The sequence below is a fragment of the Psittacula echo genome (assembly GCF_963264785.1).
Source record: "Psittacula echo genome assembly, chromosome: 10".
Classification (NCBI taxonomy): Eukaryota; Metazoa; Chordata; class Aves; order Psittaciformes; family Psittacidae; genus Psittacula; species Psittacula echo.
The window spans coordinates 7,952,066-7,971,443 of NC_137741.1; the positions used below are offsets into that span (position 1 = coordinate 7,952,066).

General features: G+C 38.8%; 1 protein-coding gene across 2 annotated transcripts in view; it reads left to right on the forward strand.

The window, feature by feature from the left end:
- ALDH1A2 (aldehyde dehydrogenase 1 family member A2) overlaps positions 1-19,378 on the forward strand; it is a gene marked incomplete at both ends in the record, with an annotated part of 52,504 nt that overhangs the window by 20,205 nt on the left and 12,921 nt on the right. Inside the window, 6 exons of one of the 2 annotated variants that reach the window (XM_080625974.1) lie at positions 3,508-3,612; positions 3,788-3,928; positions 5,537-5,666; positions 10,592-10,653; positions 13,368-13,496; positions 13,630-13,743. In XM_080625974.1, coding sequence (XP_080482100.1) covers positions 3,508-3,612; positions 3,788-3,928; positions 5,537-5,666; positions 10,592-10,653; positions 13,368-13,496; positions 13,630-13,743 — 681 coding nt within the window. The remainder of the gene's footprint in view (positions 1-3,507; positions 3,613-3,787; positions 3,929-5,536; positions 5,667-10,591; positions 10,654-13,367; positions 13,497-13,629; positions 13,744-19,378) is intronic. The other variant, XM_080625975.1, reaches the window with a different exon arrangement.

Genomic DNA, 19,378 nt, shown 5'->3' on the forward strand with positions numbered 1-19,378 from the left:
TTTTCATGTGGTGTTTAGGATGGGTTATATATAATCCACAGAGAGGAACATTTGCTGTCAAATATTCTCCCTGATTTAGAGGTAGCCTTTACCATGGCCACTATAAATAAGGCAGAAAAAAACCCAATTTGAGGCTTTGCAGGGATTCCTTGTTCTTGCAATGTGTCATCGCTTGTCCATTCCATGGCATATTTACGAAGTGGCCATAATGAAAGTCAGATTAAATGTACAGGATATATACATTTAATCAACAGCCATTGGAGTCAGTAGTGCTGGAAGAGTTATAAAAGCCCCTGTGAATGCAAATTTATTGCAAAAGAATCTGCGTCTTGGTGGTAGGAATATTTGCTGCATGGTACTACCTGACACAGAACACCTAAAACTTTCAAAAGTGAATTATTTAAGTGTAAGGTTTTGCTTGTAAAGCCGCCAGCTGCTGGATTTCAAGACTTGAAACCATTCCAAAACATGGGACTAGGTACTTTATTTGTGCACTGGAGTAAATACTCTGATTTTACTGCCAATTTAAATGTGCTCAGTTTACAGTAATGAGCTTGTATAGGCAATACCTTGTTTATAGAAAGTGGAACAGGAAGAAACTAACATTAACCATTAACAGTAGCAATTTTTCTTGCCTTCAACTCTAGCTTTATGCCAAATAGATTCTTCCCATGTCCTATCTGAAATATCTGTTAACTGTTCGTTTTCTAGATCTGTGGGATAAACACAGTGTTTGATAAAATAATACACTTTGTAGTTCCAGTCAACTTGAATTGCAACACTCCTTTGTAATTCCAAGGCATTATTTTAGTCCTCTCATTAAATGTATTTTTAGAACAAACACATCCTGTGTATTAGCAAACCTGATGATAGGTGTTCATCCCAGCAGAACGTAGTTAACATTTTTTAATCTTTTTTAAAAAGAACAGACCACTTCTATAAGAGAAGAGTACTCAATTGCAGTTGCCACCACTTCTCAAGTTCTTATACTCAACCTGGTTTATTCTTTCAAGACAGATCACGCAAGGAACCTACGTTTTTATGTACATACTGTAACCTAAAACAAACATCCTTACATCCCCTTTGGCCATCTGCTCCTGAAGCTTTTCTCCCTTTCCCTCCCTCAGCACACCCACACATGCTCTGGGCCTGGAGTTAACTTCACCAAAAGCATGACACTAAAATCCTTCCAGAAAGGTCAAAGATCTCAGAGTTTCCTGGTTTCACTTACAGTTTAAAAAGTGACAATGATACACTAGAGGATTTTGGCTTATGGTATTAGTCACTAGAAATCATACTGGTGATTCTTTCTTTATTTTCCTTTGGCTGGGTTAGCTCCAAGATGTCCTAATGGGGACCAGTACTTTGGTTTGCAGAGCAGTGTAATCACTGAGCAGGAAGATACCACCCACAGACCTTACAGTCCAAGAACATGAACAGGTTCAAGATAAATACAGTGTACAAAGAAAGTGATAGATGGGTAATGGTGTGGAAGGTCCTGGGTGCAGCTACCTCTGAAAACCAAAACAGAAGGAGGGGAGCAGGGCTAAAGAAAGGACAGACTCTGAATGGATGGAAGGGCACACAGCAAAGTGGCTGAGGCTAGAGGCACAGGAAAGATGAGGAAATACAACAGAAACAACCATAAAAGTAAAAGCACATGTAATTGTTGGCTCTGTGCAAAACTGTTACATTGCCAGGCTCTTTTCCAGGCAGGCACAAATTCGTTCTGCCCGTGTCCTGACAGCCGGACACTAGTCAGCTCTGAACCAGAAGCTGTGTCACTGCAGTTAGTGTGGCACTCAGCCTGAGCTAATAAGCCCTGCTGAGAAGAACACAGCTACATGACTTCTATTTGGCTTGGAGAATAGGTTGAGCAAGCTCATGTCTGATAACAGAAAAATCTGTAGACCCATCTTTGCCTTCACGTGCAAATTGCATGCAATTTCTTTGCTTTCTTTAAAATACAGAGGCATTTTAAAGTGTCCTTACCATGGTCTTTTTTTTTTTTTTTATGGCTGCTTCATGCCCTTTGGTGTTGCAACTGTTCATCTTGAGCTTTCTGACTGTATTTTCTCTTGGCTGCTTTTTTTGCTCCATTAGTTGGGGCTTTTCGCAGTTCACTTTGTCCTCATCAATTTATGACTAGCTATCTACTTGTTTCCTTCTTTCTTTACAGGTATGTTAAAGCTTTGGTGATCCTCTTTCCTTAAATACCCAGCATGTGATGTTTAGTCTGCCCGATCAATGGGACAGTTTTTTGTCCCAGCATTTTGTGGGGAAACTGGACCAATATTTAATTTGTTCCATAGCCATGATCTAAAAAGATATGCCAGTTTCTATAACCTGAGTATCTCTGATTGGAGCTGAGTCTCCTGAATCTTTCAAAGGGTTTCCCTTTGCTGTCAACTCATCCACACTCACAGGATCTGTATGGGGCATGGGACTTTGCTTTAGCCAGAGAAAGGTCCCTGTCTCTATAAACACAATGTAATCCCTCATGCAAAACAGGGTGGTAAACATTCTTTCTATGTAGAGACAGATAGAAAGATATAGATAGAAATTCACTCCTGCCTCCAGTGAAGTTAGTGGTAAAATTCCCATGCATTTCAATGAGGCCAGAACCTCCCCTTACACATTTAAGGGTGTATTTCATGGAATACAATGAAAGAGTATTGATACCTCAACTCCAAGGAATCTGTATGGTGCCTGGACTTTTTGAACACTTTAGTTCTTAGAAAGATTTCAAGGACAGAAAAAGTCTGAATACGTGGAAAACCTTTCACTCGGCCATTTCCTGGGGTGACCTTTTTCATGTTTGCTAATAAATAATTGCATCCTGTTCCTGAAAGTCATTCAAAAGAAAATAACTGGCACATATGCAGCTACCAGTAAAAAAATCTACTTTAAATAAACTCATTACCTCTCTTAAGACAGCTCTTGTCAGCACCATTAAAATTCAAATTAAGCTTGCCCATGACAATTAAAATGATGTCAATAGAGAGTGAATTTAACAATTTCCATTGTTCCAAGCAGATAAGCAAGGTAATTCTGTGCTGCAAGCCATCACTGTAGCCATAATCAACTGTGTATTGAGGAACTGTGATGTTTGAGATTATTCAGCATGACTGCGTTGTATCAGTGACCAAATGTTTACTTACTGAACTGAGTGATTACTCCAAATCCTTGTCTTGTCTCCAGCAGTTTTCAAGGCTGTTTCTCTGATATAGGTAGTTCTATTTTGAGTTTATATGTTATGGTTTTTGAAGCAAATTTGAATGGCAACCATGTAAGTTAGAGTTTGATGTTTCTTCTATAGTGACACTGCCACAGAATACAGAAAGACATGAGGGGCTGACCTTTAGCCTGAACTCTTGAAAACTCTACTTTTCACAGGCATAAATAAGTTTCAACTCTTGTGTTAGAATCTGCATTTTTTTCCCAGGAGTTGTTAAACACTTCTGTTTGTGCATGCAAGATTGTTGATGGCTTTTCTTCCTTTTCTAGATTTTCATCAATAATGAGTGGCAAAATTCTGAGAGTGGGAGAATATTCCCAGTATACAATCCAGCCACAGGAGAGCAGATCTGTGAGATCCAGGAAGCTGACAAGGTAATGCATCCCCTGAATGGGCAAACATGTATAAATGCATCAAAGGAACAGGTCCAGAATAGCACTCTTGGACAGTATTAATCACGATTCCAAAACCCATCATGTGATCAAGCAAATTTTGTGAGCCTTTTACTGTTTCTTACCTCAATGCCTTTGCTTTTTTTCTTCTTAACAGGTTGATACAGACAAAGCAGTGAGAGCAGCTCGCCTTGCTTTTTCTCTTGGTTCAGTCTGGAGGAGAATGGATGCATCAGAAAGAGGCCATCTTTTGGATAAGCTAGCAGACTTGGTCGAAAGAGACAGGGCAGTTCTTGCTGTAAGTGCACATGAAAAACAACAGCCCAGTCACCTGTCAGTTTTATCTTCCAAGAGCAACTAGTTCATAAATGTGTTAATATGAATTATATTTGAAAACTACACTCAGCTTGATGGCTAAGATGGCTGTCTACTTAAGACCTGATGCAAAGCTCATAAAAGTCAACAAGAATCCTCCAATTGACTCAAATGAGCTGTAAATTGGACATCAGACAAACAAATGGGTGTGCACACATGTGGGTGCCTGTCATGCCTGCTTGTAACATCTCTAAAATAAAAAATGGAAGGCTAAGTGATCTGTGCAGGCATTAATGAAATGGCAGGTGAAACACTTACTAACACTCAACTGGTACCAGCAATTCTGGGTACTGCACTATTTCACTCACGTACAAAGCCACCTAAACAGTGGCATTGTTAATGTTGTTTTCCGCATGTCAAGTGCTTTGAACTAAGCTGGTGAACATCTTAATTCCAGCTTTGTCAACACTTAAATCATCTTACCACCAGCATATACTGTAAAATCACCACAGGGAGAAGGAAGTGCACAGCAAATCAAGTTTACTCTGCCTGTCATTTGATTTTTATTTCTAGAGCCAAGTTCTTTACTGAACTGCACTGCAGGCAATGCCATTAATTGCTCTTGGGGATATAAGTCAGTGCAGAATTAGGCTTCCATTCTTCTCTATAGAAACTCATTTGATGGTTGGTGTGTTACACATGGGTGTACTTTACCCATTCTTAATGATTTCTATTAGACAGCTATTGAGAATGAGTTAAGCTACTCAGCATCTTAGGATATTTTATTGGATTATTTTTGCTAAATGATCTTAGGAACCCCTAAGAGGATAGCTTATAAGATACTTTCAAAAATAGGAATATTAACTTAAAAATAAGGACATTAGCTTGTTAATTTATGAGCTTCCCTAGAGGAGAGTTTGTTTATTTGATGGCAATAAATAAACTGGCTGTACAGTATAGATATCTCAGACCTCAGCAGGAGTCTTGGCAGCCATATAGAGAAAATTTTATATTCACATCAATTATATAAAGAGGGATATGTCCATTCTTCTCTTTATGGTTCAGATCATTAATATAGGGTTACAAGGAGCCCCTTCTCAGCTGTTATCATTAACTTAACAGAACTGAGTTTGACAGGCATCTTTATCTTGGCTCCTGATTAAAGCAATTTAGCAATTATATATCTGGACCAAACACAGTGGCTGTTAGGTCCAAAATACACACAAGCACACGTACATGTATATGGATACACACACAAACCCACAAGACAGACACACACACATAAACACACACACATGCACATGTTCTTAAAATCATAGTCATTCCAAAGTACTCCAGAAGGAACCAGATTTACTTTTTTAAGGAAAATGGGTTTGGGTTGTTTTCTTTTCATGTTTGCAAAAAGAAGCAACAAAAGGGATCAGATCATTGTTCTGAACCTTTTGAGTTAAGACTATGCCAAAATATAACTGGTTGGTCTTCATGAAAATCTTTGTTATGGTTGAAGAACTGTTAAGATGGTGAATACTTAAATACAATAGTCTAAAAATACTACTGTGCTTATATCTCCTAACTTTTTCTTGTCCTCTAGACTATGGAATCACTGAACAGTGGCAAGCCTTTCTTGCAAGCTTTCTATGTAGATCTTCAGGGAGTCATAAAAACCCTGAGGTATTATGCTGGTTGGGCAGACAAAATCCATGGAATGACCATTCCTGTAGGTAAGGGAAATTAAAGCACAGGTATGCACCTAAATGTTCTCATGGCCAAATGACTTAATAATTACAGCTTCTTGAAAGGTGGAAGGGAACCTTGTTTTGGTCTTACAGTGTGTAGTTTGTTGCTGAATCAGATATTTAAAAGTCAGCAAAGGCTGGACTCAATGACCTGCTATTGTGCCCAACATGCACATCCCTTTTGCATGTGTCCATCTGAGAAGAAACTATGTCAATACCTACATTTAAATATTGTTACACTTATAAAAATGGATGCAGTATAACCTGACAGATACCTTGGAACACATGAAAATAACATTAGCTGTATGTTGAAGAATGGTATGCTTTTATATATATATATATCTTGTTTATATATGTATTCTTACTGCCTATACAAATAATTTTACTTGGGACTAACACTGGATACAAATTCGTTTATAGTTTGAGTTTTTAACATTACTATAGGGAACTCTGCGTACTTATCAGATATATTTTGTGTTATTTGCTTCTTCCAGTTATTCATTGGGATAATATTTTATGTTGTATGCTTGAGACAAATGTTCATAAGTGCTAGGAAATTTGTTATTCTGCTCTTATTTTTTTTTTTAAAGAGATAAGAAAAGAAAAAATCCTTACAATTACTTTTATTTAACAAGTCTCTTTGTCCTGCCCCTCCCTCCCAGCTGTTTAACAAATATAGGCTGCATTTCTGTTGTGAACATATTCATTTGCAGTCTGGACTAGATGTACCAAGTGCTGTAATTATGCAAAATGGCACATCAAAGAATGATTTTATGCAGGTGCAGTCATTAGGATAAATGTACTCGTCTTTTACCTGCATAAAATAAATCTTTGGGAAAATGGTAAGGAAAATTAACATTTATTCTATGGATTCTTTCTGCCTTTGTGGTGCATACTGTTCACTGCACATGCATGTTTATTACACTTTACTGAGGGAGACCAGCAAGTAAACAAATTTTGCTGTTGCCCATCTATTTCCATACAATTTCATCATGTAACAGCCCACTAGCTAGGGTATCTGCAGTCCACTAGCTTTGCCTCTGTGAGCAAAGCACAGAACTGTCAAAGTTAGGAAATCAGGTAAATTAAAAATGTGGCCCCAGAATTTTCAGGAAGAAAACAGATCACGTAACTCTTACTGCAGCATTACTCATCATGGTGTCTCAGTTATTAAAACTATAGTGTGTCATGATGATGTTTATCATCACTAGGAGATTTTCACCAAAGAAATGACAATTTTTCAGGTGTAGACTCTCCTGTAAGGACTCTTGAAGATTTACACAGTCATTTAGGCTGAGATACAGAAATCCTGGTTTTGCTGCTTGCATTTCACGTTTAAACTTTCAGAAACGCAGAGCACCCCATAAATTAATATATTCAGCAAGTTTCCTGTTCCCTAATCTCTTTCTCCCTGGTCAGCAAATGCCTTCTCCTCACTCATTAGCCCTGCAGGTACACAGAATTTAGGTCAGTCGCCAAAATGCATTTCCAGGTTAAGGAGAATAAATATTCTCTGCTTATTCTTGTCTTCAAGTAGTGCATCAGGTGAAACTCAGTTTTTTAGTGAAGTAGGCTACACAAGGGGAGAGGAAGACACATTTTCAGCATGTCTTCCCAAATTCAAGCTTCAGTGCTAACAAACACAGCTATCAGTAGTGTAGAATCCTAGTCCAGTCACAGATTTTCAAGGTATCAGTTCTTTCTCCTGGTGTAATGCTTCTCTGTATGCTTCTAGTTTCACACCATAAATTTGTCATTCTCATAAAGCTATTTTAAAGCAAGGCAGGTGTTAAACAATGGTGCTCTTTACATTCATTTACCATCAGCTCATCAAAGGAAACCAAACAAGACAACAAAACCAAACTAAAACCCTGATTGAATCACCTCTTTCTGTCCAGTGTGCTACTAAATCTGAAACCTTCCAATCTTTCATCTGTTTTTGTTGAGGCTTTCTTTTCCTCTAAAATAAAAACAGGCAAGTGATAGACAAGTAGAAGAAGAACAGTGTGTTCTACAGTCACATTCCTTTTGGTCCCAAAGCCACTGAAGCCTTCAGACTGCCCTTTGCTTGCTCCCATGCATAAAGCCTTGATGATTTAAATTAAAACAGAATGAGGCCAGACTAGAAACTGTTAAAACTAATAAACTGAATGCAAGCAAATATGTATCTTTAAATCAAGCTATGATATGAGTCAGCTTAAAGAACCGGTGCGGCTTCCCTACCCACTTTTTTGCTGTGTTCCAGTACATGAGGCATGTGGCTGTATTATGATTGTTATGCAAATAAAATATCTGTGACAGAGACTCCTGATGGAAATCTGAGCAAACACATCTGTGGAAGGTATTGCTGTCCCAGAGTGAGATCCCTGGATAAATGGGGCTTTCTTTCTGATTAAAAAATAAAAATCTTTGGGCCAGGTGCTAAGCAGCTGCAAATTGATCTGGCTCTGTCAATATCAGCGAGGATTGAAAATGCCAGTTTACATCAGCTGAGAATATTAAAATCAAAAAACACCCTTAAGACACATTTTTAGATTGAGTGTGGGATCAGACTCTCAGATCCCTCTCAGGCAATGTTCTGTCTGCCAGCTAGTAGAAGGGTAAGAGCAACAATCATCATCAATAGCATCTTAGAATAAGTGTCATTAGCATAACTTGTATAAAGTAATCTTAAAATTCTAGAATGTTTTGAAAGTCTCCTATTTAATTTCTGTGCATAAGGGTGCTTTCTATGATAACTATTCAGAAAGAGTGATTCACTTCATCAACCTTGAGTTATTTTGCCATGGTAACAGCTTATTTTATATTATGGACAAGGAGGCTCTTAGATACATCTTTGGCCTGCCCAGGGGCATCTGAGTCTTCTGAATAACTTCCAAGTCACATATGTTCACAAAGATATTATTAGAAAGTAACTGCCAAAATCCCATCTTAACAATAAGTCTGTGGATGGTGAACTTTGGAAGTAGGTGTCAAAAAAGGGCAGCTGTCTAGAGTCTAGTGGAAGAAAGCAGGACAAGCAACTCTGCATGGGAAGCGTTGCTCTGTAGAAAGAACGTTCTGCCTACACTTGGTAGAATTAACCACCGCTTGTCTGACTTGGCAAGCAGGTTCAGGCTATCTATAACTTTATGTCATGAAGCATGCAGACATGTGGCAATGATTATGCAGTGACAAACTAAAGTCAGACAGTGCTAACGTAACTGTGTTACTGTTATGTTGTCACCATCCTTCTGGCTGAGAATCCTCCTCTCACAGTACTACTGAGTACAATTTGGTATTTTTAGCTGACTTCCCTATGTGCCTCTTCTTGAGCACTTAGACAGTTCTGCCTGTATATACTTTTCTGTACTTTGACTTCTACTTTACTTCTGTCTGGTCTGATGAGTCTTCCTATGGTCTCTGAACCACTGTTAGCAGCTGTGAAGGATAACCTAGAAAATCAAACTGATCATCTCAATTTGTGAAACAAATATTCTCATCTCCACTGGGAAGTTTTTAAGTATCTAGAGATATCAAAACAGTACCATGACATTTTGTCAATGCAGAACAAACCGACTTATAACTGTTTTCCTCCTCCTTTAGCTGACATGAATCTCTCTTCTCTCTCTCTCCCTCCTTTATTCCCTCTGTTCTATCCATCGTCTTGGTTGCAAGACTATTTCTCACAGTATTTCTGTATCTGGCCCCAAGCTGATGTATCAGCTACTCTAGCTCAGATTTTTATTGAGCAAATCCTGTAAACTAGATGTACATAAATAAGCAAACATGAAAATAAGTTATCTCTAATCAAATTCAAGTTGAAGATCTGTTTATTTCGTGACCTGACTCAGGCTGCCCCAAGCTCAACAATGCTTTAGTTCAGGACTGCAGATCTAGCATAGTCCTCACTTTAGCTAATGATACCTCTCACCCCTGGAGGTTTTTTTTGCCATTTTCATTCATCAAGGGTCTTAAGAATAATGACCAGATGAGAGAGTTCATTGAGTGAGTAATTCCCTCTAGTCTCATACCACCCACACCTGCTGTTTGTGAACATGCAGTCTGCTTTTCCTGCATCTTTGTTGTCAGGCTCATTCTTAGTCCATATTCTTGTATTTGCCAAAAGTTTATTGAGAAAAGCCCATAATTTCCAAGTTTCCATTCACTTGGTCCCTTCATTTATTTATTCACCTCTACCTTGGCCAAATGGTTTGCGAAAACTTTTCTTATTTCCTGTTGTCTTGTTTTCTAGCTGCATCCAACTTTTCCCTGTCACCTTAAACTGACTGCCTGTTTAGCTTGAGGCCATTTCTGACACAAGTCAGCTGTAAGAACGTGGCTGTATGACAACCCCTGTATTCTCCTTAGTGTTGTCTCCTGCAGTAAATTATGCTCAATTACACATTAGTCACAGGCTTCCTATTTTCATTCCACACCTACAGATTGTAGTGTATCATTCAATTACTTCAAAATGCCTGTTTCTGCAATACAAGATGAGTAAGATGTACGTTACTTTATTATCCCACCTCTACTTGTATACTGCTTTGTTGCAGTCATGCCTTTCAGGAAATTGCCTTTGTGACACTTCCTTCTCTTCTATCACCCTGAAATCAGCAGAGGCCAGTATGTGGCTTCATTGCTACTGCCCTTTTCTGTGCAGTACAGCTTGTCCTCTTTCCGAAAAGTACAAAGCAGGTTACCTACTTTCTGATGGGATGCCTGCTTCCCTTGTTCTACTGAAAGAACACTTAGGTTGCTCCTTGAGCCTAGGTTTCCCATGCTGGCTCATGAAAAAACATTTCCATGACTTCTTTATTTCTTTTACTGCCATCAAAGGCTGATCCTTGGAGCTTTTTCCCCCTCTAATTTTTTTTTTTGTTCTGCCAAGTCAAACTGCACTTGAGAGTAACCATGCTCATCTGTTTCAGATGGAGATTATTTTACATTTACAAGACACGAACCCATTGGAGTGTGTGGACAGATCATCCCTGTGAGTATCTCTACTAGCGCTTTCTATTTATTTTCATTTGAACCAGCTCTCTTTAAAGACACATAAAACATGGTCCTCAGCTATGTGTGTTTTCCATTACGAAAAAAGCTGAGCTCATATTGTTGACATATCTTTAACAGCCTCCCTGCAAATGCTTATTTGAACATGCTAATAGGGTTTAGGGTCTGTTATTAGGAGTTAAGTTCTCAAGTCATAGAATTCTCATGATTAAAACAAGCAAAGCAAAACACAGTGTTAATATGCTGTCAGTGGTTATGGATGTTCACACAACTTATGGAAAATTGATGCTTTGCTGTGGTAGTCTTTCTATTTATTTAGTTTTTACTGTGATTTAACAGGCTCCTCAATTCCTGGGAGAATGTGATGCATTTTAATTCCATTCTTTCCTGCTATTTCTTTTACAAGAGTGGAGGAGAAAAGGAAACTCCAGGAGACAGATCATTACAATTAACATTGCATAGCTAATAAAAGACATGAAATGTTTGTTTTATTTGTTCTGAGAGAAAAACACAGCATTTCATCAAATCTAATACTCCCCCTACACCCCAGTACACATTCTTAATATACTCTTGCTGAACAGTGCATGGGAACTGCACTGAGAGGCTAACTTTTTCAGAAGAACCAGTTAACCAGCTTTGGCAGAAGTTTCAATGGGAGGCTCACATATAGCTATTAAAATACTGTGTGGAAGCTTTTTTTCCTTCCTAAAGCACTGGGGAACTAATCAGGACATTCTCTGAAATTTTTGTTGGTGTTTTTTTGTTTTGTTCATGTTAACCACAAAGCCACTAAACAGCAACATGCAGCAATTCCATTAATGGAGGAGCAGCCAGAAAAGATTACTTTAACAACATTAAGCCCTTTTTCCCTATTTATATTTGTTATTTCATGTCTTTGTTAGAGGGTGGCTATTGTGTTTGGCGCTCAGAGAAACATGCAAACGACTCAGAAAGTCTGTGGCTACACCCATCCTGCACTTATGCACTCACAAGTGGTCCTTACGACTGAAGGATTCCACAGCTCTATCCATTCTTCAGCCAAGCACATGGATAAGCATTTGCAAAATGACAAGCCAAAGATCTAACCCCAAATTTGCTTGCCATCTCTTAGGCTTGTCTCATTGAGCTAACAGATCTGTTGAAGAAACTTGGCCACAGGCTGAAGATCATGCCAAAAGCAGGATTTCTTTAGTTTAGATTTGCAAACCCCTTTGTTCAGGGTACTCAGCCATCTACCATACTTGGTCATTCTTACCCCAAGTTTGTCCTCCAAAACTCCAATGTGGCTGTCATACACATCTATTCCAATGCTGGTGCTAATCTGCTACATACTGTCTCCACAGCTACCAGTCACAGAGTACAGCCCCGGGCTGCTGCGTGCACTTAGTCGTTACACTAGCAAATATGTTATTACAAAAATAAAATTTTAAACAGCAAGCCTCACACTAAACTCCTCATCCTCTTTCACATCCTAGCTTCCATCAAAACATATGCTCTTTGGCAGCTTTTAGCATAAACAAGGCTATATACCACCCTATAAAACCCGTCAGAGCTTTCCTGGCAATACCATTAGAAGCCCAGGCTGTTAGCACACTGTTGGCCCTATAGCTCCCCTCCCAGGTTTATATACTGAAGATGGAATTAAAACATCACTTTGTCTCCAGAGTTTATAAACAACTGAGGGAGTAAAAAATTGGGTGTTTGGTGAAGGAAAGACAGTTGTGTATTTTTCCAAGCTAGCCAGGGGCTAGAGAGATGTCCATGAGCATGGCAGCTGATATGCATCAGGCAATAACATGTTCTGGCCAGTGGCTGACTCTTTGTGACTAATACTTTCTATTTTTCTTTCCAAAGGAGATTATTGTATGCATTTATAAGAATGATTGTGCAAAGCAGTTATTTTATTACTCTGGCATTTCCACCAAAACCAGGGGGGCTATCCACTTGACCTGTTCGGAACAGGCCTTGATACAGAAAGGCTTGTTACTCTTATCCATAACTTGTTTGTGCATCAGAAGGATATAACTCAGTACATCATCTGCTGCAGTAACATGAAGTTGAAATTAACGATGAGACAAAAATTTATATCAGCAAAGATATATCAGTTTTGCAACTTGTTTTTTGCTGTTCTTTTAAAGTCTTCCATATAAATTGCTCAGAAAGATGTTTTGAAGAAAATGAAATGCTTTGCCCGAGTGTTAACATTTGGGGTTTTTACTGTAATCCCATCAATTAAGGGTTATATAATTTTGAGTATAAATTTTTTATCTAGGGATGTATTCAGGAATAGAAAATCTACATCCAAAAATGCTTCAGCATGAACAAACAGAATGTATCAGAATTCCAAATGTGTCAGAAGCAAGAAGTATTTGTGATGGGGGAATCAAAAGTGCCAATTGCAAAACAGTAAATGAAATAAAAAATTGTGACCAAAACCATTAACAGGTAACAGGATTCCTTTATGAAGACTGCAGTTGGGGGCCGTATTTTATTGAACAGGATAGAAAGCACAAAAAGGTGACTATTGTCACTTTTTAATGGCAGTAATTAAAAAAGAAAAATCCTTGCTTTGTGCTGGGAAAGATTGCTGTTGAGGATCAGCCTGAGAAATGAGTGAGGTAGCAGCTTGACATCTTGAAAACAAAATACTGCTGCAATGTTTTTCCATCTATCAACTTTTATTTTTTCCTACAGTGGAACTTCCCCCTGCTGATGTTTGCATGGAAGATTGCTCCAGCTCTGTGCTGTGGCAATACAGTAGTTATTAAACCAGCAGAACAAACACCACTCAGTGCTCTCTATATGGGAGCCCTCATCAAGGAGGTAAGAATAAATTGACGGGAATAATGTCTCTGTCTCTCCTTGTGGGGAAGGAGCTACCAGCACATGCCTGGTTTAACATGTTCTGTTAGTTTTCAGAAATCATGCTTCCCTTCATTCATTCCTATTTTGACAGGCTGGCTTTCCACCAGGAGTTGTCAATATTTTGCCAGGATTTGGTCCAATTGCTGGTGCAGCCATAGCATCTCATGTTGGCATTGATAAAATTGCTTTTACTGGATCCACTGAGGTAAGAGGATTTATAGATATGTTACTGTAAAATGTGAGTAAATACTTAGGGAGACAGTAGTAAGTCATTGTGCTACATTTCTCACTGTCACTGAGTAAAAGAGCTACATCTAAATAACAGTGGTCTGTCCTTCCCAGCTAAACTTACGTGTCACAGCACTTCCAAACCAGAAATGGCTCCTTTCCTCCAGTCCCTGCTGTGCTCGGCCCCTCAGCACAGGAGATATGCCTGGAAAAATATTGCTGGGATTTCCTGTGGGCTTATGAGGATGCGAATCACATGCAAGTAGGCAGAACATCCCGTGTATATCACAGCATGCATAAATGCTGCTTTAGCATCTGTAATTTGTGTATCTTGGCGTACTCGGAAAAAACTGAGAGGAAGGGGGAAAATTGGGACAAATGTACTTCAACTTTGATGCTGCATTCAAGTATATTGAGGATGAGGAGGAAGTCTAAAAAGGAAGGAGTGCACAGAGAAAAGGATATTGTCCAAGGTGTCTGTTCCCAAAATATTGGAAACAAGCTGTCTGGAAGATGAAGGGAGTCAGTTGTATCCTGGATGCCAAAATGTCTTACTGTGAGTCTATGATGCAGATGTTACAGAGGAGGTTTGGTCTTCAGATGAAGGCTATAATCTACAGAAAGAGTAACAAATCCCTCAAAACTCAGATCATGTCTTGCTCTCAAATATGCACAAAGCTGGCTGTTATCAGGGTTGGGGCAGGGATGACAGAGGTACTCCAGACTGAAGTCACAGGAGAAGGGGCCTTATCTCATCGTCTGAAGGCAGACAGAAAGGAATCTCAGTGAGAGTTTCAGGGCTGGTTATATTTAGAGAGTGCTAAATCCAGCCCCTTTTCAATTCAAAATTTGACAACCTATTGTATGGAGGGAGCTAAACCCCAAGGATTCAGTCTGACTTTGGTATGTTTTGACTCCCACTCGAGGCAGTGGGAGGCTTTATGTATCCCAGGGGTACTGCTCTTCACAGTGTGTCAGTTTGGTTTTGATTTGAGTTGATAAATTCACAGACCAAGCAGCCATATTAGATAGATGTGGGCATCTTCCTGGTAGGCCCAGGGATTGCAGAGACCAGCTCAATTATTTCAAATAAATTATTCTGGTGGAATTATCCTGTAATCAAGTTTGGAAGTCACAAGCTTAAAGTGCCAGTAAAATGTGGCTGTGGTCGTATGCCTAATTTGCACAGGTACAGTTCTTCTGCAATTACTATGTGCCTATACATGATTTTTTTATGGCAGTTTTAGATTATAATGTACACAGGTTCCATTCAAAGTCAATGGCAACATCAGATTTCAGATTATTCTATGGAATTACTCTAGTCATTACTTCTCCTGTAACCAATTTATAATAGCATCCTGGAATATAGAAAACTTTAATAGGAGCTGATTACCCCCCATAATTGAGTTGAAACAATTGTTTTCATAAAGATATGTGGTCTCTGTTTAAGATAAATATTCTATTATACAGGATGTTGCACTGTTTGGAGGAGGAAAAATACAGATGGGTTAGGTTTCAAAGTTGTCTTTTGTAGCCAAAATAAATTTTTATTGTAGTTCCAGACAGCTTTCGTTTTAATAGGCGTTTAAACTCAAAAGCTGTGGGTTTTATACTAACTCAGTGCCTACCTTTAAAAGCCTTACTAATAGGAAGTGAAAAGCATTACTGAGATGAAAAAGCAATTCTCTAAGAACCTAAAGCAAGAACAGATGGAACGTTTTAATGCAGAGTTAGTGTAAACTATTCCATATTGTTTCTGATTTCCTGTAACACTGAATTTTTGTAACAGCAAGTCAACATTGTAACATTTTAAACACAATGCTGTGATATGAGCTGTACTATAGAGTCTCTGACTTCTCCAAAACAGATTTCAGTTTTTAATGAAGTAATAATGGAAATATTTTGTGTCTCTGGTCTTGTCTGAGGCATGTCCAGTGATGTGCATTTCCAATAGCCATTAGATACATAAATGCCACACTATTAACTTCTATTCCCATGTTTCATCTAGGTGTTAGTTTAGACAGTTAGTACTTTCAACTTCAGCAAGTTAATGATAAAACCTATCAGTACAACAGCAAAGATCTTCAAGGTTAGATGTTTGAAACAGGTGTTTCTCAAGTTTTTACTTTTGGAAAAATACAATTTCTTTACAATTTTTACAGTTTTAAGTATATGCTTATGGCTAATGAAAACTCCCCATTTGCCTGTAAAAATCACAAAACCCAGGCTATTTTTAAAAATAAAAGGGTTCTTTCAAAGACAGAAAACAGGCTGCTCTTCCTACAAAAAGAAATTAATGCTTATGATTTCCAAAATTTGTAGAACACAGTCCCTAGAAATATGAGCCAAAAGGCCAAGTTCATGACCTTACCTCAATAAAGCCTGACATAGCCACACCAAAGATCCATCCAGCCTAGCACCTTATCTCGCAACATGACCAGTAACAGATGCTTATAGAAGAAGAGAGCATGTGTAGAGTGATCCTTTCCTTGCTGTAGCCTCACAGCTTCTGGTAATCGACAGCTTAAAGATTTCCTGAGCCCAAATGTGCATGTGGACAATTGTATTTAATAGCAACTGATGGCCTTGTCATCTGTGCATCAGTCCCATACCTCTTGAAACTTCTGACCAGTGTGAAGGCTCAAGCCCATGCCTATGCAATGACAATACATAAATGACTTCTAATTTATGATACTGGCTTCTAACTTACGATGCTGGTCGAGTTTGCACTCTCCATTCCTTTTCTGCTTCTTAGATTCTCTAGTGCTTTCAAAATTGTTTTAAGTAAGTAATTCAAGTGTTTTAAGTACTCCCCCACAAATAATACGTGAAAAATCACGAAGAGCTCTTTTTCTGTGGTACCATCACTGTTTGATTCCACTTCTCTCTTTCCTTCTGACCCCTCCTTTATGGGTTAGCTCACACGCATTAACAGAGCAGTCTGCCAACTCTTTCATCCCTTAGCCTGCCTGCTTCTTATGAAACACCCTCCCATGAATCACCTCCTCTGTTAGTCCCCTAGTGCATGGCTCTCAAAACTCTTCCCTCCACAGCTCGCTATGAAGGGTTCTGCAGACACCCAGTAGTCTATGCATTTCACTTTGACAACTGTCACACTGCAAGAAAGAAAATCATACTGAGCAGGAAAGCAAACCTAAAAATATTGTGCCGCCTCAAACTCCAGCAACTTTCTTGGCTTTTCTGCTTGCTTTGCTTCATCCTCTTCAGCAGCTTGTTTGGTGTGGGCATTTTAAGGAAAGTGTTTATTTTTACTGTGTTGTTTTCAGTGAACCAGGGCTAATCTATGATCCTCCTTAACTGAGATAATTCCTCTCAGGCTTGACACATTTTTTCCTCATTTTCCACAATCTGATGAACCTTTAAATTGCCAAAACCAATCTTTCTTCCAGTCAATCTGACCATGTCAACACTTGCTCTTACCCCTTTCCTACCTTCCCTTGGAAGCCCATAATCAATTTAAATACCTCCTTACATTTTACTGTATTTCTCCTTGATCTTTCTGGTCCCAAGGTGTAAGGTGAAACTCATCAGGACCTTGGGAGTGGTTCTGTAAAGCTCAGCTATCTCCCACACTGTCCCAGTTGTACATGCCTTTCCCTTTTACTCTGCCCTTCTCTGCCTCCACTTCTTCACTGTTCTGTGTATACCTGTTTGAGCTTATTTTGAAAAATTACTAGCAACAATTTAATTGCAATAAAACTCAGTCATTTGTATTTTCTGAGCTTGCAAATAGACCCAAACTCAAGATGTCTGGCTTACCTAGACATTGGGTATATGTTTACTCAGCCATTGTCTGCTGTTGGGCTGCAGAGCTCAAAAGTACAGGAGAGGTTATACAAGATTCTGTCTTCCCCAGTTAAATCAACAGTGGAGTTTATTTATTTCCAAGACAAGTGCCAATGAAGAGACAATTCTGACACATCAGAAATGCACGGAGGTTCACTATATGACTTTCTTATTTGCTGAAAGAACTTTTTCAAAGTAGCAAAAGTGGAAGAACTTGAAATAGCAGAGAAAGGCAGCCATCAGAAGCTGCTTTACTCTTCATTTGCCTTTATATCCACTTGGATCTGTGAATTCAGTTACAGGCTTTGCAAATACAGCCATTTTGACTGCTGGGGGCTGTCTGCCCTTGTCTGTATACATACGCTCCATGTCAACAGGAACTTAAGGTCCTGATGCACATGGAATAGTTGGGTGCAGTATGTTCTGGGTTTAAAATTAGAGATGATTATGGAGAGCAAGAAGTTATACATTTAAAAATATGTGCATTTAAAGCACTGGCTGCATTAAAAAATGTATTTTCCTTATTGCAAAAGTTTAATGAGTTCTTGTAACTTCCGTTCAAAACCAAATGTGTTACCTCCAAATCAGAGTGGCTTACAACTCTCTCCAGTTGTTAAATGCTCTCAAGATGAAAATAATAGATAGCACACAAAATATTTGAAGCCCTGGCCAACAAGAAATGTATCTTAAGTGGCTGGTTTCCACTTTGTTCAAACTACGGCCCATTAAAATGCGGACAGATTAAAGATAGGAGTCAGGTCTGTGTTCATGGAGTTCTGTAGAGTAACCCAAATAAATATCCAACAAATTGGTTTGGATGCCTGTGTAAACAAAAGGTCTATAAACAACTGCAATAAACTCCAGCAAAAGAGTCTGCATTTTGCTTGTCAGAATGTTTTCTTTATGCACTTAGATTAACAAACCATGATCTCATCATTAGTCAATGAGATACTAGAGAGACTTTCAAAGCAAACTACAGGAGAGTCAAGATTGATTCATGCCAAACAAATGTTTGTAGCTAACAGCTGTATTATCACTGATTCTAATTTACTCAGCAGGATTCTCATTTCCGAAGCAAGATGAATGTCACAATGCATGATTTAGACGGAATGTCTACCTACTGCATGAGCAATGAGTTGTGTCAGCTCTCCTGCATCACACAATCTCTTGCTGGTTTTGGGTATCATAAAGAATTACATCCTGGTATTTTTTACTTTAGCAACAAGAATCCTAAAGGTGATTTTGCCTGTTCTGAGATGCCTGTCAGCTTCCTGTGTTACACACATGCCCTGTTCAATAGAAGGAGGATTTAGGGAAGTTACATTATCATTCAATCCTGCTTCTGCTGAATCTTTTTGATCGTATCTTGAACAGCTTGTGCCTCCTGAATGAAAAGTAATTGTTTCCCTTTTCCTTTTCCTTCCTTCCTTTTTGGTAGAGTTGAGGGAGCTCTCCTTAGACAAATATTGTACCTCTTTGCCTGTAAAATATACATGTCAGAAGAATTCACCTTCTTAAAACTGAAACAAGTAGAGTGGTGTTTATCAGCCCTGTCAGAGTTAACAGCATTTAGCCACGGATTTCCATGGGGTCAGGATTTAACCAAAGAACAAAGGAGCCCTTTATTACTTAGGATTCTCTCTAGGAATTTCTGTTTGGGATTGCCTTTTTACTTGTGCTGCACCATTCACTATGCTCTTTTTAGGGCTGCTTCTCACACAGGGCACTGCGCAGTCAAATAAAGCTGCTCTTCTTCATGTCAGTATTTTAAAATTCACTTGGCTTTGCTGGAGACACACCTTGAA